Raw genomic sequence first — 16,653 nt, 5'->3', positions numbered from 1 at the left:
ACTCACATCTGAGCATACCCTTCCACACTTGGGGTGGCCAAAACGATTCAAAAGTGGGTGGTGATGGACAGAGTATCTGAATTAAGCAGAACACTCCTACCCAGTCAAAAGATCAGGGCTTTTTGAAATTATTTTGGCCACCATGAGTGTGGAAGGGTATGCTCAGACATGAGTCCCTTGCTCATTGCACCATTAGGATTCAAGCAAGCCGGGCCGAAGACGGCTGTAATGCCAGAAATCGGTCCCCGGAAGCTTGTTTCCTTTCCAGTGAAGAATTGGCTTGGTAGTTTGGTCTGCCCTGTTCCCATGATGCACTGGGCCAGGGACAGACTAATTTGCATGTAGCCAGGTTCTGAACTGGGATGGTGCAGTGAGCTAAAAAACGGTGATGGATCAAGCCCTGATCTGTTGACTGGGTAGGAGTGTTCTGATTAACTCAGATACTCTGTCCATCACCACCCCCTTTTTGAAATTATTTTGGCCACCATGAGTGTGGAAGGGTATGCTCAGACATGAGTCCCTTGCTCATTGCGCCATCAGGATTCAAGCAAGCCGGGCCGAAGACGGCTATAATGCCAGAAACCGGTCCCCGGAAGCTTGTTTCTTTTCCAGTGAAGAATTGGCTTGGTAGTTTGGTCTGCCCTGTTCCCATGATGCACTGGGCCAGGGACAGACTAATTTGCATATAGCCAGGTTCTGAACTGGGATGGTGCAGTGAGCTAAAAAACGGTGATGGATCAAGCCCTGATCTGTTGACTGGGTAGGAGTGTTCTGATTAACTCAGATACTCTGTCCATCACCACCCCCTTTTTGAAATTATTTTGGCCACCATGAGTGTGGAAGGGTATGCTCAGACATGAGTCCCTTGCTCATTGCACCATCAGGATTCAAGCAAGCCGGGCCGAAGACGGCTGTAATGCCAGAAACCCGGTCCCCGGAAGCTTGTTTCCTTTCCAGTGAAGAATTTGCTTGGTAGTTTGGTCTGCCCTGTTCCCATGATGCACTGGGCCAGGGACAGACTAATTTGCATATAGCCAGGTTCTGAACTGGGATGGTGCAGTGAGCTAAAAAACGGTGATGGATCAAGCCCTGATCTGTTGACTGGGTAGGAGTGTTCTGATTAACTCAGATACTCTGTCCATCACCACCCCCTTTTTGAAATTATTTTGGCCACCATGAGTGTGGAAGGGTATGCTCAGACATGAGTCCCTTGCTCATTGCACCATCAGGATTCAAGCAAGCCGGGCCGAAGACGGCTGTAATGCCAGAAACCGGTCCCCGGAAGCTTGTTTCCTTTCCAGTGAAGAATTGGCTTGGTAGTTTGGTCTGCCCTGTTCCCATGATGCACTGGGCCAGGGACAGACTAATTTGCATATAGCCAGGTTCTGAACTGGGATGGTGCAGTGAGCTAAAAAACGGTGATGGATCAAGCCCTGATCTGTTGACTGGGTAGGAGTGTTCTGATTAACTCAGATACTCTGTCCATCACCACCCCCTTTTTGAAATTATTTTGGCCACCATGAGTGTGGAAGGGTATGCTCAGACATGAGTCCCTTGCTCATTGCGCCATCAGGATTCAAGCAAGCCGGGCCGAAGACGGCTATAATGCCAGAAACCGGTCCCCGGAAGCTTGTTTCCTTTCCAGTGAAGAATTGGCTTGGTAGTTTGGTCTGCCCTGTTCCCATGATGCACTGGGCCAGGGACAGACTAATTTGCATATAGCCAGGTTCTGAACTGGGATGGTGCAGTGAGCTAAAAAACGGTGATGGATCAAGCCCTGATCTGTTGACTGGGTAGGAGTGTTCTGATTAACTCAGATACTCTGTCCATCACCACCCCCTTTTTGAAATTATCTAGTCTTAATAGTGCGATCCGGAGACCGCCACTGTGTGTCTGGTCGTCCGTGGACCGCCAGACTCATAATAAAGCCCTTAGTCTGTCTGTCAAGTACCAACTGAAGTTAATGAAATCCCTGTGATTTGCCTGCAGTTTGCCAGTTGTTACCTCTCTACCTTGTTCACTCATTTTATTTACTTTCCTGCAGAGAACAAGTCATCAGTTGAAGAACAGCAGGAGCTGATCCTTTTGAATCGAGCTTTAGAGAAAGCTATGCGTATCCGAAATACTCTTACGCCACAGAAACCTGAAGTTCCAGGGAAACCTGGGGAGGACCCAGACAAAAACCCAACAGCTGGTACCAACCCTGTCAGATGCCCAGCCTCAGTCCTAAAAGAGAAGACACCAAGACCTACTTCAGCGACACTCGCCACAAAACCTAATCCCACCAGGAAGCCCCAAGGATATGTGTTGCACGCACCATACAGGACTAACCCTGAAAAAAAGCGAAGCCGAGGGGGATCTGTAGCTGCTGCGCAGGTTGCTCGCAGTACCAAGGAGTCCGGGAGGGTTCACACAAGAGAAGCTTCTCAGCCAAAAGGCCCACGGTCCTCTTCAACAAACGGGCCTAACCAACAGCAAAGTGAAGCTGCAGGTTCGCACGCTCCGAAAACATCAACCAAGGGTGGAGATGCTGATCGGCTGCTTGAAGACCTGGAGGTGGATGGTCCAGATCCAGTCTCAAGTGAGAAGCGGATACTGACTGTTGTCTCTGGAGGAAGCAAAGCACAGCGCTTCACGCTCAAAGAATCAGGGTAGGTTTTCTTCTGCAAAGACTTGCGTATTACATGGTAAGGATGTTTCCAGCTGGGTGGGGGAAGGGTTAGCAGTATTTCATGATAACTCAGTACCATGGTTATTGGGATTCACCACAAAGTATTTCTGTGAGAACAGTGGTCTATTGAACAAACACATTTGGTGGATGGGCTTCATTACTAACTTGCGAACATCGCTTTGTTTTACGTTTACAATTTTAACTTTGCTTTTAGGTTTGACAAGACCACACAGAGGTAGTTGATTACTTAAAATTGACAAATTACTTAATGTTGAAAGCAAGAAGACAACCCAAGGCCACGTTGTCGTCTTTCAGTAAAGCATGTGGTCGACTTTTTTACTAACCACCCGCACATACATTGTATAAGGTATTCGCATGCCACGTTAATCATATGTAAACCTAAAATAATAGCATAGGTACATAAATGATTGGAGTAGAAAATCCTTATATTTACTAAAAATTTATATAGTACTCCTTGCTTTGAACATCTTCAATTCATCAGCAAATGGTTGTGGTAATAAAACAGCAGGGCTTGAGACTGCTCCTGTTTTGGGAGCCAGTGCTCCCATAAAAACACTTTAAATCCAGATTTTTCTTTAAAAAGTCAATGGCCAGTTCCCCTTCCTCGTTTGACAACCAGTCTTTCATTGACCTGTTTGCAGTGATGACTCCTCCGCTAAGGCGAAGGAGCATTGCCCCACTGCCTTGATGCAGTAAAAGAAAGGAAAAAATAAAATGATAATAACGTAATGTTATTATCATTTTATTTTGTCCTGATGAAGTGGCAGCTTTGCGTGACGGCGCTGCAGAGCAGGAGAGGAGTGGTAGCACCCTCCTAAGTACGCCATGACTGTTTGGTCAGCCAAGCAGTCATGCCCGCTCTCACTGTTCTCCATGTAGGCTGCATTACAGCCTGCATGGAGAACATGCCCAGGCCCCCAGTCCCTGGCTGAGCACTGAACCATGGCTCTCAGACGGTAAACATAGTTTACAACTAAGTTGATACAACGCATGCCATTACAACACGGTCATTACGACTACCTCATAGTTACATTGCATACTATTACAACGACTTGCTGTAGGGGGCACAAGGTGTTGGATTTTAAATCCAGCACCTTCCCTACTGTTGCACAGCAAGTCGTTGTAATTACAGTGTTGTAATGGCATGTGTTGTAAACGTGCCCTATTCCTCTGCGACCAATCACATTACTGCATTGCAGGTGTTGTGATTGGTCAGGGGAGCCTTGGTGTGATTGGTCAAGGGAGCCTGGCTGTCTGCTTCCTGTTTCATTCCCAACGCGAGGAGAGATGACTGAGAGACACGGCAGTAAGGTACGTTTTTTTTTCTTTTTTTTAAAAAAAATATCTCTGTACCCCACTCCCACGCCCGCCACCCCTGATCCATGCCGACCACTACTGCCTGTCCGATTTGTTAAGGAATATGTACAGTAAAACTCTTCATTTTTCTTTTAAAAGATTAAAAACTATAGTAGCTATGGTGTTCCCAGAGCAAGTTAGGAGCCTAGGGCCTGAAGTACCATAGGGTAAGTAACAAACCAGACAGCTGCGGTTCCTCCGGTATGGTGGAGGACCCGCCCCCCTGCCAGCTGCCTCAAAACGGCAGGAAAGGAAAAATAAAACGATAATAAACATGTTTTATTATCGTTTTTTTCTTCATTTCCTGCTGAGTCTTTGGGGGCGGGGCTTTGGGGACGACAGGCGCAGGAGGAGTGGTAGTTTACTGTGATCAGTGTGCATGGCGGTTTGGCTGGCCGTCTCAGGCGGGCCAAACCGTCATGGGCACTGAAGCTTTTTCCGACCCAGCTGCGTTGCTGGATTGGAGACAGCAGGCACAGGCTCCCAGTCTCTCTGGAAATGCAAACCCTCGTCACTCAGGCCAATCCTGATGCTGCTTTCATGGCATGAGAGCAGCATCAGGATTGGCTGTAGTGGAATCTGGGACCCTATGCCTACGAGAAGAGGAGCGGAAGAGCGCGACTGGGCTGGCTGCAGGTACTTTTTAAAAATTAATATTTATTTTGTCCCCCGACTTCTTTCCACCCCTTCCTTCTGTCCTGCCACTCTTCCACAGCACCAGTCGCTACTGAAACCAGAGCATCTTTTCAGAGCAGCAACTAGTTTGTGGGCTGAGCTTCATTTTCTGCAGCGTCGGTTGAACAACTCAATCACAGCGCAAAATGTCAAATTGGGAATATTTTCAGAATCCTCCCTCATTATTATTGATGCAGGTTTCTGATTGCAAATCCAACCGAACAGGCTATGAATCCAGGGTTGGAGGCTGCAAAGGACCGCAGACCTCGTTCCTACATACATCGAATGCCTGTTGGTTTTTTACTTTGCACTCCTCTTGAATGTCTCTGTAGTCAAAAACTAAAATGGGCATTCCATGAAAGGCAGTGTGGGAAACATATAGCTGTCCCATGGACCGTTTTCTCACTTCCAATGCTAATAGCCTACATTAACAAAGCGGAAGCTGTCCCTGAATGGATACCCCTCCTTTCGAGTTTGGTATCTTATCAATGGCTTGCGACCTAACTTGCAATTCCAAACCATTGATCTATTTTAGGGCAATTTGGAAGATGGTTGGGGGCGCTTTTTCATGGCCTTTCCTCCTTTTGAATCTCAGTGAGTCACAAAATGCACACTGAAAATCAGGAAACCATTTCTGACTCACAATGTACCTTAAGTGCATTGTAACTCTCCATTTTGAGGTTGCAAAGACAACTATTTTGTGAATCGTAGCCTTTGCAACGGCAAAGTGACTTTGTACATTGAGGCACAGTTTTCGTAGTAAGTGTGGAATGGGATGTTGGGTGAGATCCCGATCCAAAAAGTGAAGAAAATGAACACGTAGGAGGAGGAAAATAAGCATATTTGATAAAATGGATGGAGGAAGGTTTTTAGGAGGAGCCCCAACACAGAACACTGGGAAAAGGAAGGGAAACGGAATCTGTGTGAAAAAAGTAGTGAAAAGAGGGGGGGCTGAGAGTACCTTGAACAAATATTTTAAAAACCTCCCAGCTGCAGAACATGAGAAGGGAAGGTAAAGTAGAGAGAAAACAACAGTCTGATTTCCACATTAATTTCGTTTATAACACTAACAAAAGCACATGAAGGGTAATTTTAATAAAAGACATTCAATTTATAGATTTGTACCATATGATAAAATGGCATACATTATAAAAATTTAGATTAAGCAATTCTCGCAAATCATATTCTTTACAAACCTAAAATCACTGAATTTGTGCAATCAATTTTAGACTTTTAAGCTATTGGACACTGGGATAAAAATGTCAGTCTGAAGACCCTGAATGTTTACAAGGTTGAGATAGAATGTTTTAATAGACCCCACTCCCAGAGTCAAAATTTCTTGAGTAGATCTCAATACTAAATTACATCTTTCTAAATTATTACACTTTCGATTGTTCTCAGTTATCGAAATTGCACATAGAAACGTTCAGTTCATGGATTATTAAAAAACTTTGTGTCTTGATGACATGCGTAGACTTCTCGATGAGTTAAGCACTCAGAATTGACTTCTCCATGATCCCCAAGTCACATGTATGAATGTTGGCAAGACTATCTTGGCCTTCCTTCCTTCTGAGGTTGGCAGATTTAGTAAAATAACATTTGTGGGATGATGTCACCTATAATTTTGAGCATCTAAAGATAGAAGTATGAATCATTATGTAATAAATAGTATATGATTATGGTTAGTGTTAATAAAATTAATTCACTTGTATTTCAAAAAATTACAACGCAGGAGAAATATGTACATATGGGGAAAAGAGAGGTTAAGTTCTTAGGATACAACTTCTGGTTTCCGACATTGGAAAGTGGAGTTCGGTATTATTTGCAGCATGGTAACATTGAAACAAAAAGTAACCTGCAGGCGGTGGTGTGCATATTAAATAAAGCTACAAAAATAGAGGAGAATTGCCAAGTGACGTATTGCCCGCCTGATAAAGGTAAGAGTAATTGTTAATGACAAGTATCCAAAGCACATGGTAGTGCTGCCAAAGGTTTACTCTGTTGGCGGTACAAATGAAAGCTCCTCGCTAATTCCAGATGATAGCTCTTTGTTTGCAACATTGTAACAAGAGGAACATTAGTCATTTGAATACATGTCTCATGGGCAATGCCCATGAAACATGTACTCAAATGACTAATGTAAAATACATATACTAAAAATGTTAAATTAAATTAGAGAAAAGAATAAAAATGTGAGGCCAAGTGACCTGTATCCTAAACACACGGCAGCACTGCCATATGTTTACTCTGTTAGCGGTAAAATGTTTATATTTCCCGCTAACCCTGGATGATTGCCAGAATAGCAAAATATCACCTCTCCCACCTCCCCCAAAGGCTCTGTTCAACATAACAACACCAAATAAATTGAAAAATAAAACTACCCTTGAGGATCATAAATGTTTTACCAGAAGAATCCACAAAGAAGAAGGTGATGGACACAAATCTCAGTCAGTATCCTAGAGCATGCATCAAAAATGGCAAAACTAACTTAAAACAAACAAAACATTTAAAAAAGAAATATATGCTAACTAAAGGTGCACACAAACAAAACATGTACCCCTGGGAGAACATACATCAAACTCTGAGTATGTGTCTTCAAATTTCTAATGATGGCATTAAGATACCAAGTCACAGTGTGCAGCCACTGGAAAAACATCAACTAGAGGAGACCTAAAATATAAATATATCAAAGTGAAACATCATTTATTGTCAAGAACGAAAAAGCATCATCAGATAATGCCAGCAGAAAGTCACCACAATCAGAGTTCACATCAGCCGATGTGCACATCAAGTTCCTCATCCAAATTGAAGCCTCCGGGAGACATGCAACCAAAGAAAATAATATACTTCAACTCGAAGAGTCTAAGCTTCTTCTCTTGGTCTCCACCGCACAGGGTATCCTTCAGATTTTCAAATAATGTCAAAACGTCCGGGTTCTGTTTATGTTCTTTCGACCAATGTCTAGGTGCAGGGTAATTCGGATCACAATTCTGTATCGCCCTGAGATGCTCCAGTATTCTCTTCTTTACTGTATATATGGTACTGCCCACATATCAATAGGCATACCAAGACATACACACAATAATCACTGCTGCATGTAATAAACTTGTTGATGTTGGCTGTCTTACCAGTGGGTAACTCAAATGTTTATTGTTTTTACCTACCCTTACAAGCTATGCAGTTTCCACATTTGTAGAAACCCTGTTACTCTTTCAACCAACCCTCCTTCCTGCCTTTTGAGCCAGTGTAGCTGTGCACTAAAATATCCCTGATAGATTTTGATTTGTGATATTTTACTTGGGGATGGAGGGACATTTTACCTCCTATCACTGGGTCTGACTTACCAAATGCTAGTATCTTATGATCATACATTTGATGGTGTTAGACACGCTGTTGAAAGTGGTGATGAGTCTTACTTTATTAGGGTCTTCTTTGTCCCTCCCTTTCTTATTAAGGAGACTCTCCAATGTCAGACTGTTGGCTTTATCCCTAGACGTTTTGAGAACCTGTTAAGGGTAGCCCCATGCTCTGAATCTGTGGGTCACCTTTTTCTCTTCCTCTTCGTATGCCCACACTGTGCTGCAATTGCGTTTGGCCTTAGGAATTCTCCAAATCGAATACACCACTTCAGCTTCATGGTGTGATGCCTGCATGCATTAAGCACGCTATTGTCAGCTGTGCTCTTGCGGAAAAGATTGTGTACGGTCCCTTCAATGATCTTGAAGTATACGACAAGATAAGCCGTCTCGCTGTCATTTATCTTTTGTGTGAAAGATAGATTGAGGCTGATGTCTGAAATGTGTGTTAGAAACTCACGTAACTGGTCCCTAGTACCATCCAAAATGATAAAAAAAGATTGTGAATGTAACAGTTCTTAAAGGTTATGAGTTTGGTCCATTTTTCATTCTTTTCAATCCACACGTTGTTCCTCCCACCAGCTCCTGAAAATACAGGCGTAACTAGGCGCAGACCAGCTGCCCATCACGGTCCCGATCAATTTGCGTATTGAGCATCAATACAATAAAAGTCCCTAAAGTGCAGCGCATTAATATTTAATTTACAATATAGTGCCAATATACCAGCTATCAACTTATTAAGCATCACCAGACGTTAAAAACATATCAAAACGAAATGGAATAACAGATCAAGGAGGAATGGAGTTATTACATAAACATCGACACTAACCAAAAAGATCATGGCAATAATATTACGCATTGCCATACATTAAAAAAAACACATTAAGATGTAATGGAGTAACAGATCAAGGAGGAGTGAAGTTATCACATAAACATCGACGCTAATCAAAAAGATTTTTGTAAAAAAATACCATACGTTAGCAACACACAATGTAGGGCCATCCTACCCCCTAACAGCAAAGTACTCTCCTCCTTAGTTTTTAATTCTGCCATTTAAATAGCACCTTAGAGTAACAGACAAAAGGATAATGCAGTAGCTGTATAAAGCGCAGCGCAGTCTGCATTGTCAAAATGTAAAAACTTTAAAAAGTGTCTAAATCAAATTTCTTCTAGGGCACTCATAAAAGGGACCAAATACCACAATATGTAAATTAGATTGAATAGATACACCATCACAGCGATCTAAATCTGACAGGAAATAACAATTTGCTGAATCGCACACCATGAGGGGTAAGTCATTTAAATGGAATTTAGTTAAAACGCAACAGTGTTGCTGGCCCGAATTGAGGATAGGTAAGTTTGAAGACCCTCTTGCAAGCACATCAATTTATAAAAGGACACTGCAACTTTGTGTCTATCCAACGAGGATCTGTTTGCTGTGACTTTCACTAAAAACAACTGTGTCAGCTTGGCCCTGCTACTGCCCGAACAGCAATAGCCCTTGAACAAATGAAGCTCCAAAGACTGTGCAAGCCAGTGTCTGCAGTAATTACAAAATCCGAACAGGAGTAGAACATTACTCAGGACTCCCAGTCTCCTTCTATAGGCCTGATTTTATTTTATTGGGGAATAGTGTGTGTACCTATGTCTGGGTATGTGTTTTGCGAGCCTCCTGGGGCTTGCGATGATATGCTGGGGTCACCTCGTGTTTGTTGTTAAAATTTGTGTAACAGTAGGGTCCACTCCATGGATATGTGGCGATTGCTCATTCCTTTTATTTCCTCCTCCCGGATTACCTCCTCTTCTGCTGCTGCCCATTTGCTCACTGCTCCCACCCAGGCTGCTATCGGGAGTCCTGTAGGGGCCCGCCAGTGCTTAGCCAGTCTTCTTTATGCTAGCGATACAAAACGGATTTGTATTTTGTGTTGTTTCCACCTTCCGAAGATCCAGAGTGCGCAGACCTCCCAAGTGTTCATGTCGGCTAGACCTGTGAGGTCTTTTAATATCTCATGGATAGTGTTCCAATATGATTGTATCGCGGGGCATGACCGTGCGCCCGGGCTATCTGATATATGTATGTGTATATAAAACGTTGTATTCCTCCAGTTTTGTACAAATGCGCAATTTCACATTGACAGATATTGGCATTCAATAATTGGAAAGATATTTTAAAGATATTTTATAGTCTTTACTAAAAACTTCATAGTTGTTATCCTTCCAATGTATATCGGTCTTTCACAGAGTATAATGAACATGTGTTTAGCGGTGCTAACACTGTTAATCAGGGCTATAATATACAATTTGTTTCCCTCCTATTTTAACATGCAATATTTTTGATGAACTATTCAAAAAATGGCTTCCCGTTGGTGTAAGCTTATCTGTAATTGGGGTAACCTTAGAGAGGTATATCCAGGATCAACTGCCTAAATCAAGTACTCCAAAGTCTCATAATTCAAAGTCAGAGGTTTGTTTATTTTGTCACATTTGATGGAGAGCGCCAGTTAAGTTCTGTGTCACACCTCCGAGACGCCTACTCACTTTCCACAGTTTATTGCACCAAAGCAGTGCTCTTGATCTTTGTTCCCAGTCAATTCCATCATCACAGACATTTTTGTTTTTTTTGTTTCAAGTGACAAAATCTGGAAAGGCCATCTGCATTGGCATGGTCACTCACTGGTCTATGTTCCACTGTAAATTCCATACCCTGTAGCACGTTTGTCCACCACAACAGTTTGGGGTATTCCCCTTGCATCTGTATAAGCCACCTGAGCTTAAACATGCCTCTAGGTCTGTCATTGGAGCCTAGTGGGTCAGCTTTTAAACTCCCAACTCGACATGGTAAAATCATCTTGTTTGCCAAGACCAAACCTTCATTTTTAATATTTATAAATCACCCCTAGGGAAGGCCTTACTATCCCGTAAGGTGTAGTGCCACATATTAAAAAGTAGGACTGTTGTAATCTCGAACTGTAATGGTATGTTCCTCCCACCTCTTCCCTTCTATTTCTTTTAGGCTTTGCATGTCCTGACAGTGGAAACTCGTAATGGACGTTTTCACTGTAGCAAAGCTGGTAGTCCCTTTAGCTAACATGGGTTTTCTCTAGCCTACCACTGAGTGCTAACTTCCATTTGGGAGCAACGAATATAGTACTTCAAAGTATCAAAATAATTGTTACCTTGAACCCCACTAAAGGCAAAGTCAGATTTAAAGTAATTTTTAATGTAAGGGTGACTTTAGAAAGTTACCAGTTTCTGGCCCAAAGTTCTAGTAGCCATTTCTGATTCACTACAGCAGTTGTCACATGAGGCATCCTGGTGTCCTCCTACCAGAAAGTGTGATTGGGCCTCAGGAAAGGGGATCAAAAGGTCTGCTTGAGGTAGGATGTGTGACATCTACTGAGAGGATGGGCAAAGGACTATATATATAAACAACTGGGAATACCCAAATCACCCTCCTATATTTGGGTAAGGAAAATACAATTTGAAAAAAGGGTAGTATGGAGGAACTGATATCTCTTCTTTTACTTACTAATAGGGATCAAATTACCCTATCAAGTGAGATGGACGAGCTGCTATTTGCATGATATTAAGTCAGTCAGCTCCGTGCTGCGCCTCGAAATATTGGCGCCCGGGCCTGAGCCTTTCTTGCCTAAACCCAAGGCCAACCCTTCTGTTTTTGGACTGTAACTTTGCAGCATGTAATGTCTCTGTGATATCTCTTTGCTATGGCTGCCTGAGAGCTACTATTTCACCTGGCGTGTAGTGCCTCCTGTCTCTAACTTATCTTCCTGGAACGGGGCCTGTATCCTATTTGTGGCATAGCTGCCTGCAAGATCCCTAATCCATGGCTATGATGCTTGTCTTCCGAAGCGTCCTCTGTTCGTTTGATTACCTAAATTTAAGTTCCTATTTATAACTTTTCACAGTCACAAAATCATCGCCTGGCCAAAATTGTCCCAGCAGCCTTTCAGCCACCAGTTGCAAGACAGGGGCAAAGACGCGACTACTCCCATCCAACACCTTTATGGCAATACATGTGGACTCATTTTTACAAGGCCTGATGGGCAGGAAGGATGGTGATGGGGTAAGGCCCACCAGCCAGATGTATATTTTTATAAAGTGTAAACTCACCCTGAGGGCTCTGGGGGGCTTTACATGAGCGTCAGTTACATTGCACAAGTTCTGATTCATTATTTTTTAGGTGTGGGAAGATTACCTGATTTGCTCAGAATCACAGGATGTTGAGCTGACATCATGACACAAACTTGGCTCCCCAGTTTTGAAGTCGGGAGCTCTGGTCATAACGCCACATCCCCTCCCCATCTTCTGATGTGAAGACTAATGGAACCTCGAGGTACTCCCTGACTCTTTGTGGAGCCCTGTAGATGGGGTGACTTCCTTCACCTCCGTAGAAATACCTGAGAAGTTGGTAAACCCATGAACTTTCTCACCTTTGGCGTACAGAGCTGGCCTTTGCTCAGATAGCACTTTGAAATGAAAACTAACAAAAGACGACAGAAAAGGGCGCATTGAGCCTTTAGAAAAAGTGTTAAACTACACTACAGCATAGAGCTCCAGCACCTTCTTGGTGCGGGTCCTTCTCGCAAATGCTAAAGTACGGTCTTGTATGTGTACCAGTGAGAGGATCTTGTTTTGTCTGGGATGTTTACTCTCCCCAGCGGAGGTAATCCTAAGGAGTACTACAGTGTTTTGTGATCCTTCTTAGGCATAGCTAGTTATTGCTCATATTATAATAATAATAATAATACTGTGATTTATAAAGCGCGAACAGCTACCTCCTTGGAGGTGTCCCGGCGCTATAGCAACAGGTGGATTGCAGGATGACCTGCGAGCAGCAGAAAGTCTAGCAGGTTACTCCAGATTAAAAAGCCAAGTTTTAATTGATTTCCTAAAAATGGTTTCAGAGGTGATTTGTCGCATGGCGGTGGTCAGAGTATTCCAAAGCATGGCAGCCCTAACCGCAAAGGATTCCCCCCCCCCCCCCGTCAAGCTTTCCTAACTCGGGGGGTGCATAGCAGGTTCTGGGCGCTAGATCTAAGTAAGCAATGCTGTTTGTACGCACCAAGCCTCTGCTTCAGATAATTGGGTCAGGATCCATGGAAAGGCTAAGGTTAGGGCCTTAAACTTTATTTTGTTGGTGACCGGCAGCCAATAAAATTCTTTGAGGTGCGGAGAGATATGCTGCGTAAATGGGACATGTTTGAGCAGTCTTGCTTTACATTGGCACACCATAGGGCCCTGTACATATCCTTAAAGAGGTATGGGTTCCACCAGTGCATGGGAGTGATTGGTTCCAAATCCCACCCATTGCTCACTTTTGCACCTAGGGGCTTATTGACAAGCCCATTGCACTACCGGTGTGTCACTTTTTTTGATGCACCAGCAGCACAATGGGCTTGCCCATATTTACTAGGCCACGTAAAGTCACCCTGCATGAATTTTTATGGCCTTGTAAATATGGACCTCTTCCTCCCATTACTCTGCGTGACTGAGGCGTTACCTGGGTGTTGCTGTGGGTGTTCCCAGGCAGCATCCACGGAACTTGGTGCATTCCCAGATTTACTACATTTTCCAAAACTGGGAATGCGTCAGAACCTTTCACCTACCCAGGAGAGGCGTAGGAATGGCGCAACGAGGAGAAATACTTGTATTTCTCCTCGTTTTTTTCCGCTTTCTATGCATGCTGCATTCTGCGGGATGCATAGAAAGAAGAAAATGCTATTAATAATTGTTGGTTTTCCTGCACAAAAACAATCATCCCTGCGGGGCTGGCACCGAAGCAAAATAACGCAAGGGTGCCTGCGCTGGTGCATGGAAGCCAATTGAGCCCCAGCGCAGGGCAAAGCACAGGGATGCGTCGTATTGTTGTTAATACAACACATCCCTATTCATTGGAAAAGACGCAGCACAGCTAAATGGTTTGCGGCGCTGTGCAGCATCATTTTCTTGTAGATGAGCCCCTTGGTGCTTAATTTGTGCTGGTTTTGGTGTGGATTCGGCACCAGCACTTGTCTCTTAACACTGGCTCAATTGTATGACAATCCACCACAGGGTGGCACACTCCATCTATTTTCAACCTGAAATCATTAGCAGAAGATTTAACATTGCAACATAATACAAGCACATTATTGCTACATTGATCGACCCGGAATGTTCCAAGTTGTCACATTTGTTGGAGCGTGATGAGTAGCAGGGAGCGTTTGTACAGGCATTTGCCTGCGCTGTCTGGGACACTGGGTAGTGTACGCTGCAATTAAAGGTATATATTGAGACCTTGCACTCATATATATTTTTTATTATTATGTATTTTCTTTTAAAAATGAACACTACATTCACATGTATCACAGCAGCCCGGCAGCCTGTGCAGTGGAAGGCAACGAAATGAAACCTGGACGTAAGTGGTGCATCTGCCTACGGAACGTTGAGCAGAATTTGTTAGTGGAGGAAAATGGGTGAATACCCTGCCTTCTGCGGGTCCCATGCTCGTACGAAGCTTGTTCTTGGCAATCCACTCCCGAAGCTAACTAATGCGGCAGAGAAAAAGACAACAGCAACATGGCGGGCGCCTGCCAGCCTTTATCCAAATATTGTGAAGGAAATCTCGTGCGAGGACCTTGCCGCGCTGAGGGAAGGAGGTCGCCCACTCACCTAGACAAGACTGGAATTTTGAAAAGACGCGGTAACCGCCTGCCTAGAGGTCCCTCAAGACAGGACCTCATCTCAGAGAACCCAGACCAGGTGCTCACTTGCTCCAAAGGCCTGAGAGGAGGCTGTTGACTTGAAAGCATTGTCTGATTTTGAATACTCTATGTGCCTTCCATGCATGTTAACCCGCTTGATGCATACATCTTTACCACTTAAATACTTTACAGCCCACAGTTTGTCCAGTGACTTGCTCGCTGTGTCCCTTTTAATTGCAGAATCAAGAGCTCTAAACCATCCGATTCACTCTGCAGGCTTCCCAGGCCGAATGCTCTGCGATGACGCAACAGGGGCATATTATCATACCTGCCAACTTGAAGAACAATCTCACAGTGTGATGAGGGGGCGAAGTCTTGTGCCAAGAAGTACCTAGGAGGCACTTTTGAAACCCACCCTGCCCCAAAGCCCCCTCCTCTTCCTATTCCCCTCCCCCCCTCCCAACAAAAAGGTTGCTATGGCTGTTACTGATGTCCTGGGGGTGTTTTCACACCTTTTAATGGATGTCGGGAGTTCAAAGCCTCTTGTAAATGAGCTGGAAAACCAGTATTTTCGGTGGTTTTCATCTCGTTTTCCCTGCCACAGTGTCATATCGGCTCTCCACCAGATGACCGTGTGATGGGAGCTCATATCGTGTGTCATGCTGTGGCACCGTGTGAGTTGGCCAGTATGTATTGTGCTCTATTTAAATTTAAAATAGTAAATAATCCTGTACATGAGAGAGTTGTGGCGGACTCACTGAATGTGATGATTTGGAGCAAGTACTTTCATTCTTTGCCGAAGGAACTAAAACTTTACACGTGGAAATGGACGGAGAGAATGGATATCTCTAATAATACACAAACTATTTATATGGCGCTTTTACCCAAAGTGCTTTTCATAAAACATTTCTAAGTAAAATGCAATTATTTATTACCTATTGGTGCGCGTTTCGTTGACTTAGATAGACTTATAGTGTCAACACTTGAAAGAATCTAACAATGTTGCTATGTTAACATCTTCTCCCCGGGGGTAACTTGATACACATGGACTACTGAGCACTGAAAGGTATTTGCTGGCACCGCCGAGACCTCTGATAATGGGTCTCTCGCGATATTAGTCTCACTGTTTTCTAAAGGCGTTAGTGGTCCTGGTTCAACGCTGTCCTCTTCATCAGTTGCTACCGCTGACAGTCTTAACTTGTAGGTTAAGCACTTCTGCACTGAGCGCTCAACTTTAGTAGTTCATTTGTTTAGGGTTCCAGTGTTACGATGTAGTTCCAGGGATCTCCAACCTTTTCTGTAGTGAGAGCTACTTCTGATCATTGAAAATCATCAGTAGCTACTGAAGACTAAGCAACCTGTGCATTGTTACCAGACACCACCACGCCCAGCTTCATTGATTTTAAACCTAATGTCAATAGAGCGAGATACTGTGGTTTGAATAAAATACTTTGACTAGAAGCACAGTGACTGGGTGCCATGTGTGTCGTCTAAGCCCATAGTCTTTGTGGCCGAATGAACGTGCGAGTATGAATGGTATACATGCGTAAGGGTGACTGAGAGCCTGTGTCTTATGTACTTGTGACACACCACATAACCGTCGCCATATGTGGCACCGTTACATGAATAACACATACAACGACTTTTTTAATTGGGAGAAATTTAAAGTGCTGAAAAAGGTTCTACAAAAATGTTCATATTATGGAACATTTCTCTGCACTTAAAATAATGGGTGTATTTGTCAGTTGCAAATATGGCATCATGAATACCAGCCACTGGGAGCAAGATGTCTGCTGTGTCTCAAGAGGGCACGTTGAAATGAGAGTGTTAACATTATGTTTATATGGATTCCATAAAACTTATCATTTAAATG

The 16,653-nt window shown here is 43.6% G+C and overlaps 1 protein-coding gene across 5 annotated transcripts in view; it reads left to right on the top strand.

Annotated features, from left to right (window-relative positions):
* The window catches only part of TEDC2 (tubulin epsilon and delta complex 2), a 332,149-nt gene that overhangs the window by 140,245 nt on the left and 175,251 nt on the right, over positions 1 to 16,653 (top strand). For all 5 annotated transcript variants that reach the window (XM_078663007.1, XM_078663008.1, XM_078663009.1 and 2 more), the window contains one exon: positions 2,045 to 2,651. In XM_078663007.1, the coding sequence (XP_078519133.1) occupies positions 2,045 to 2,651 (607 nt within the window). The remainder of the gene's footprint in view (positions 1 to 2,044; positions 2,652 to 16,653) is intronic.

This window comes from Lissotriton helveticus, chromosome 10 (genome assembly GCF_964261635.1).
Source record: "Lissotriton helveticus chromosome 10, aLisHel1.1, whole genome shotgun sequence".
Lineage (NCBI taxonomy): Eukaryota > Metazoa > Chordata > Amphibia > Caudata > Salamandridae > Lissotriton > Lissotriton helveticus.
The sequence above is the reverse complement of the archived record's forward strand: the minus strand, read 5'-3'. Positions and strand labels throughout refer to the sequence as shown.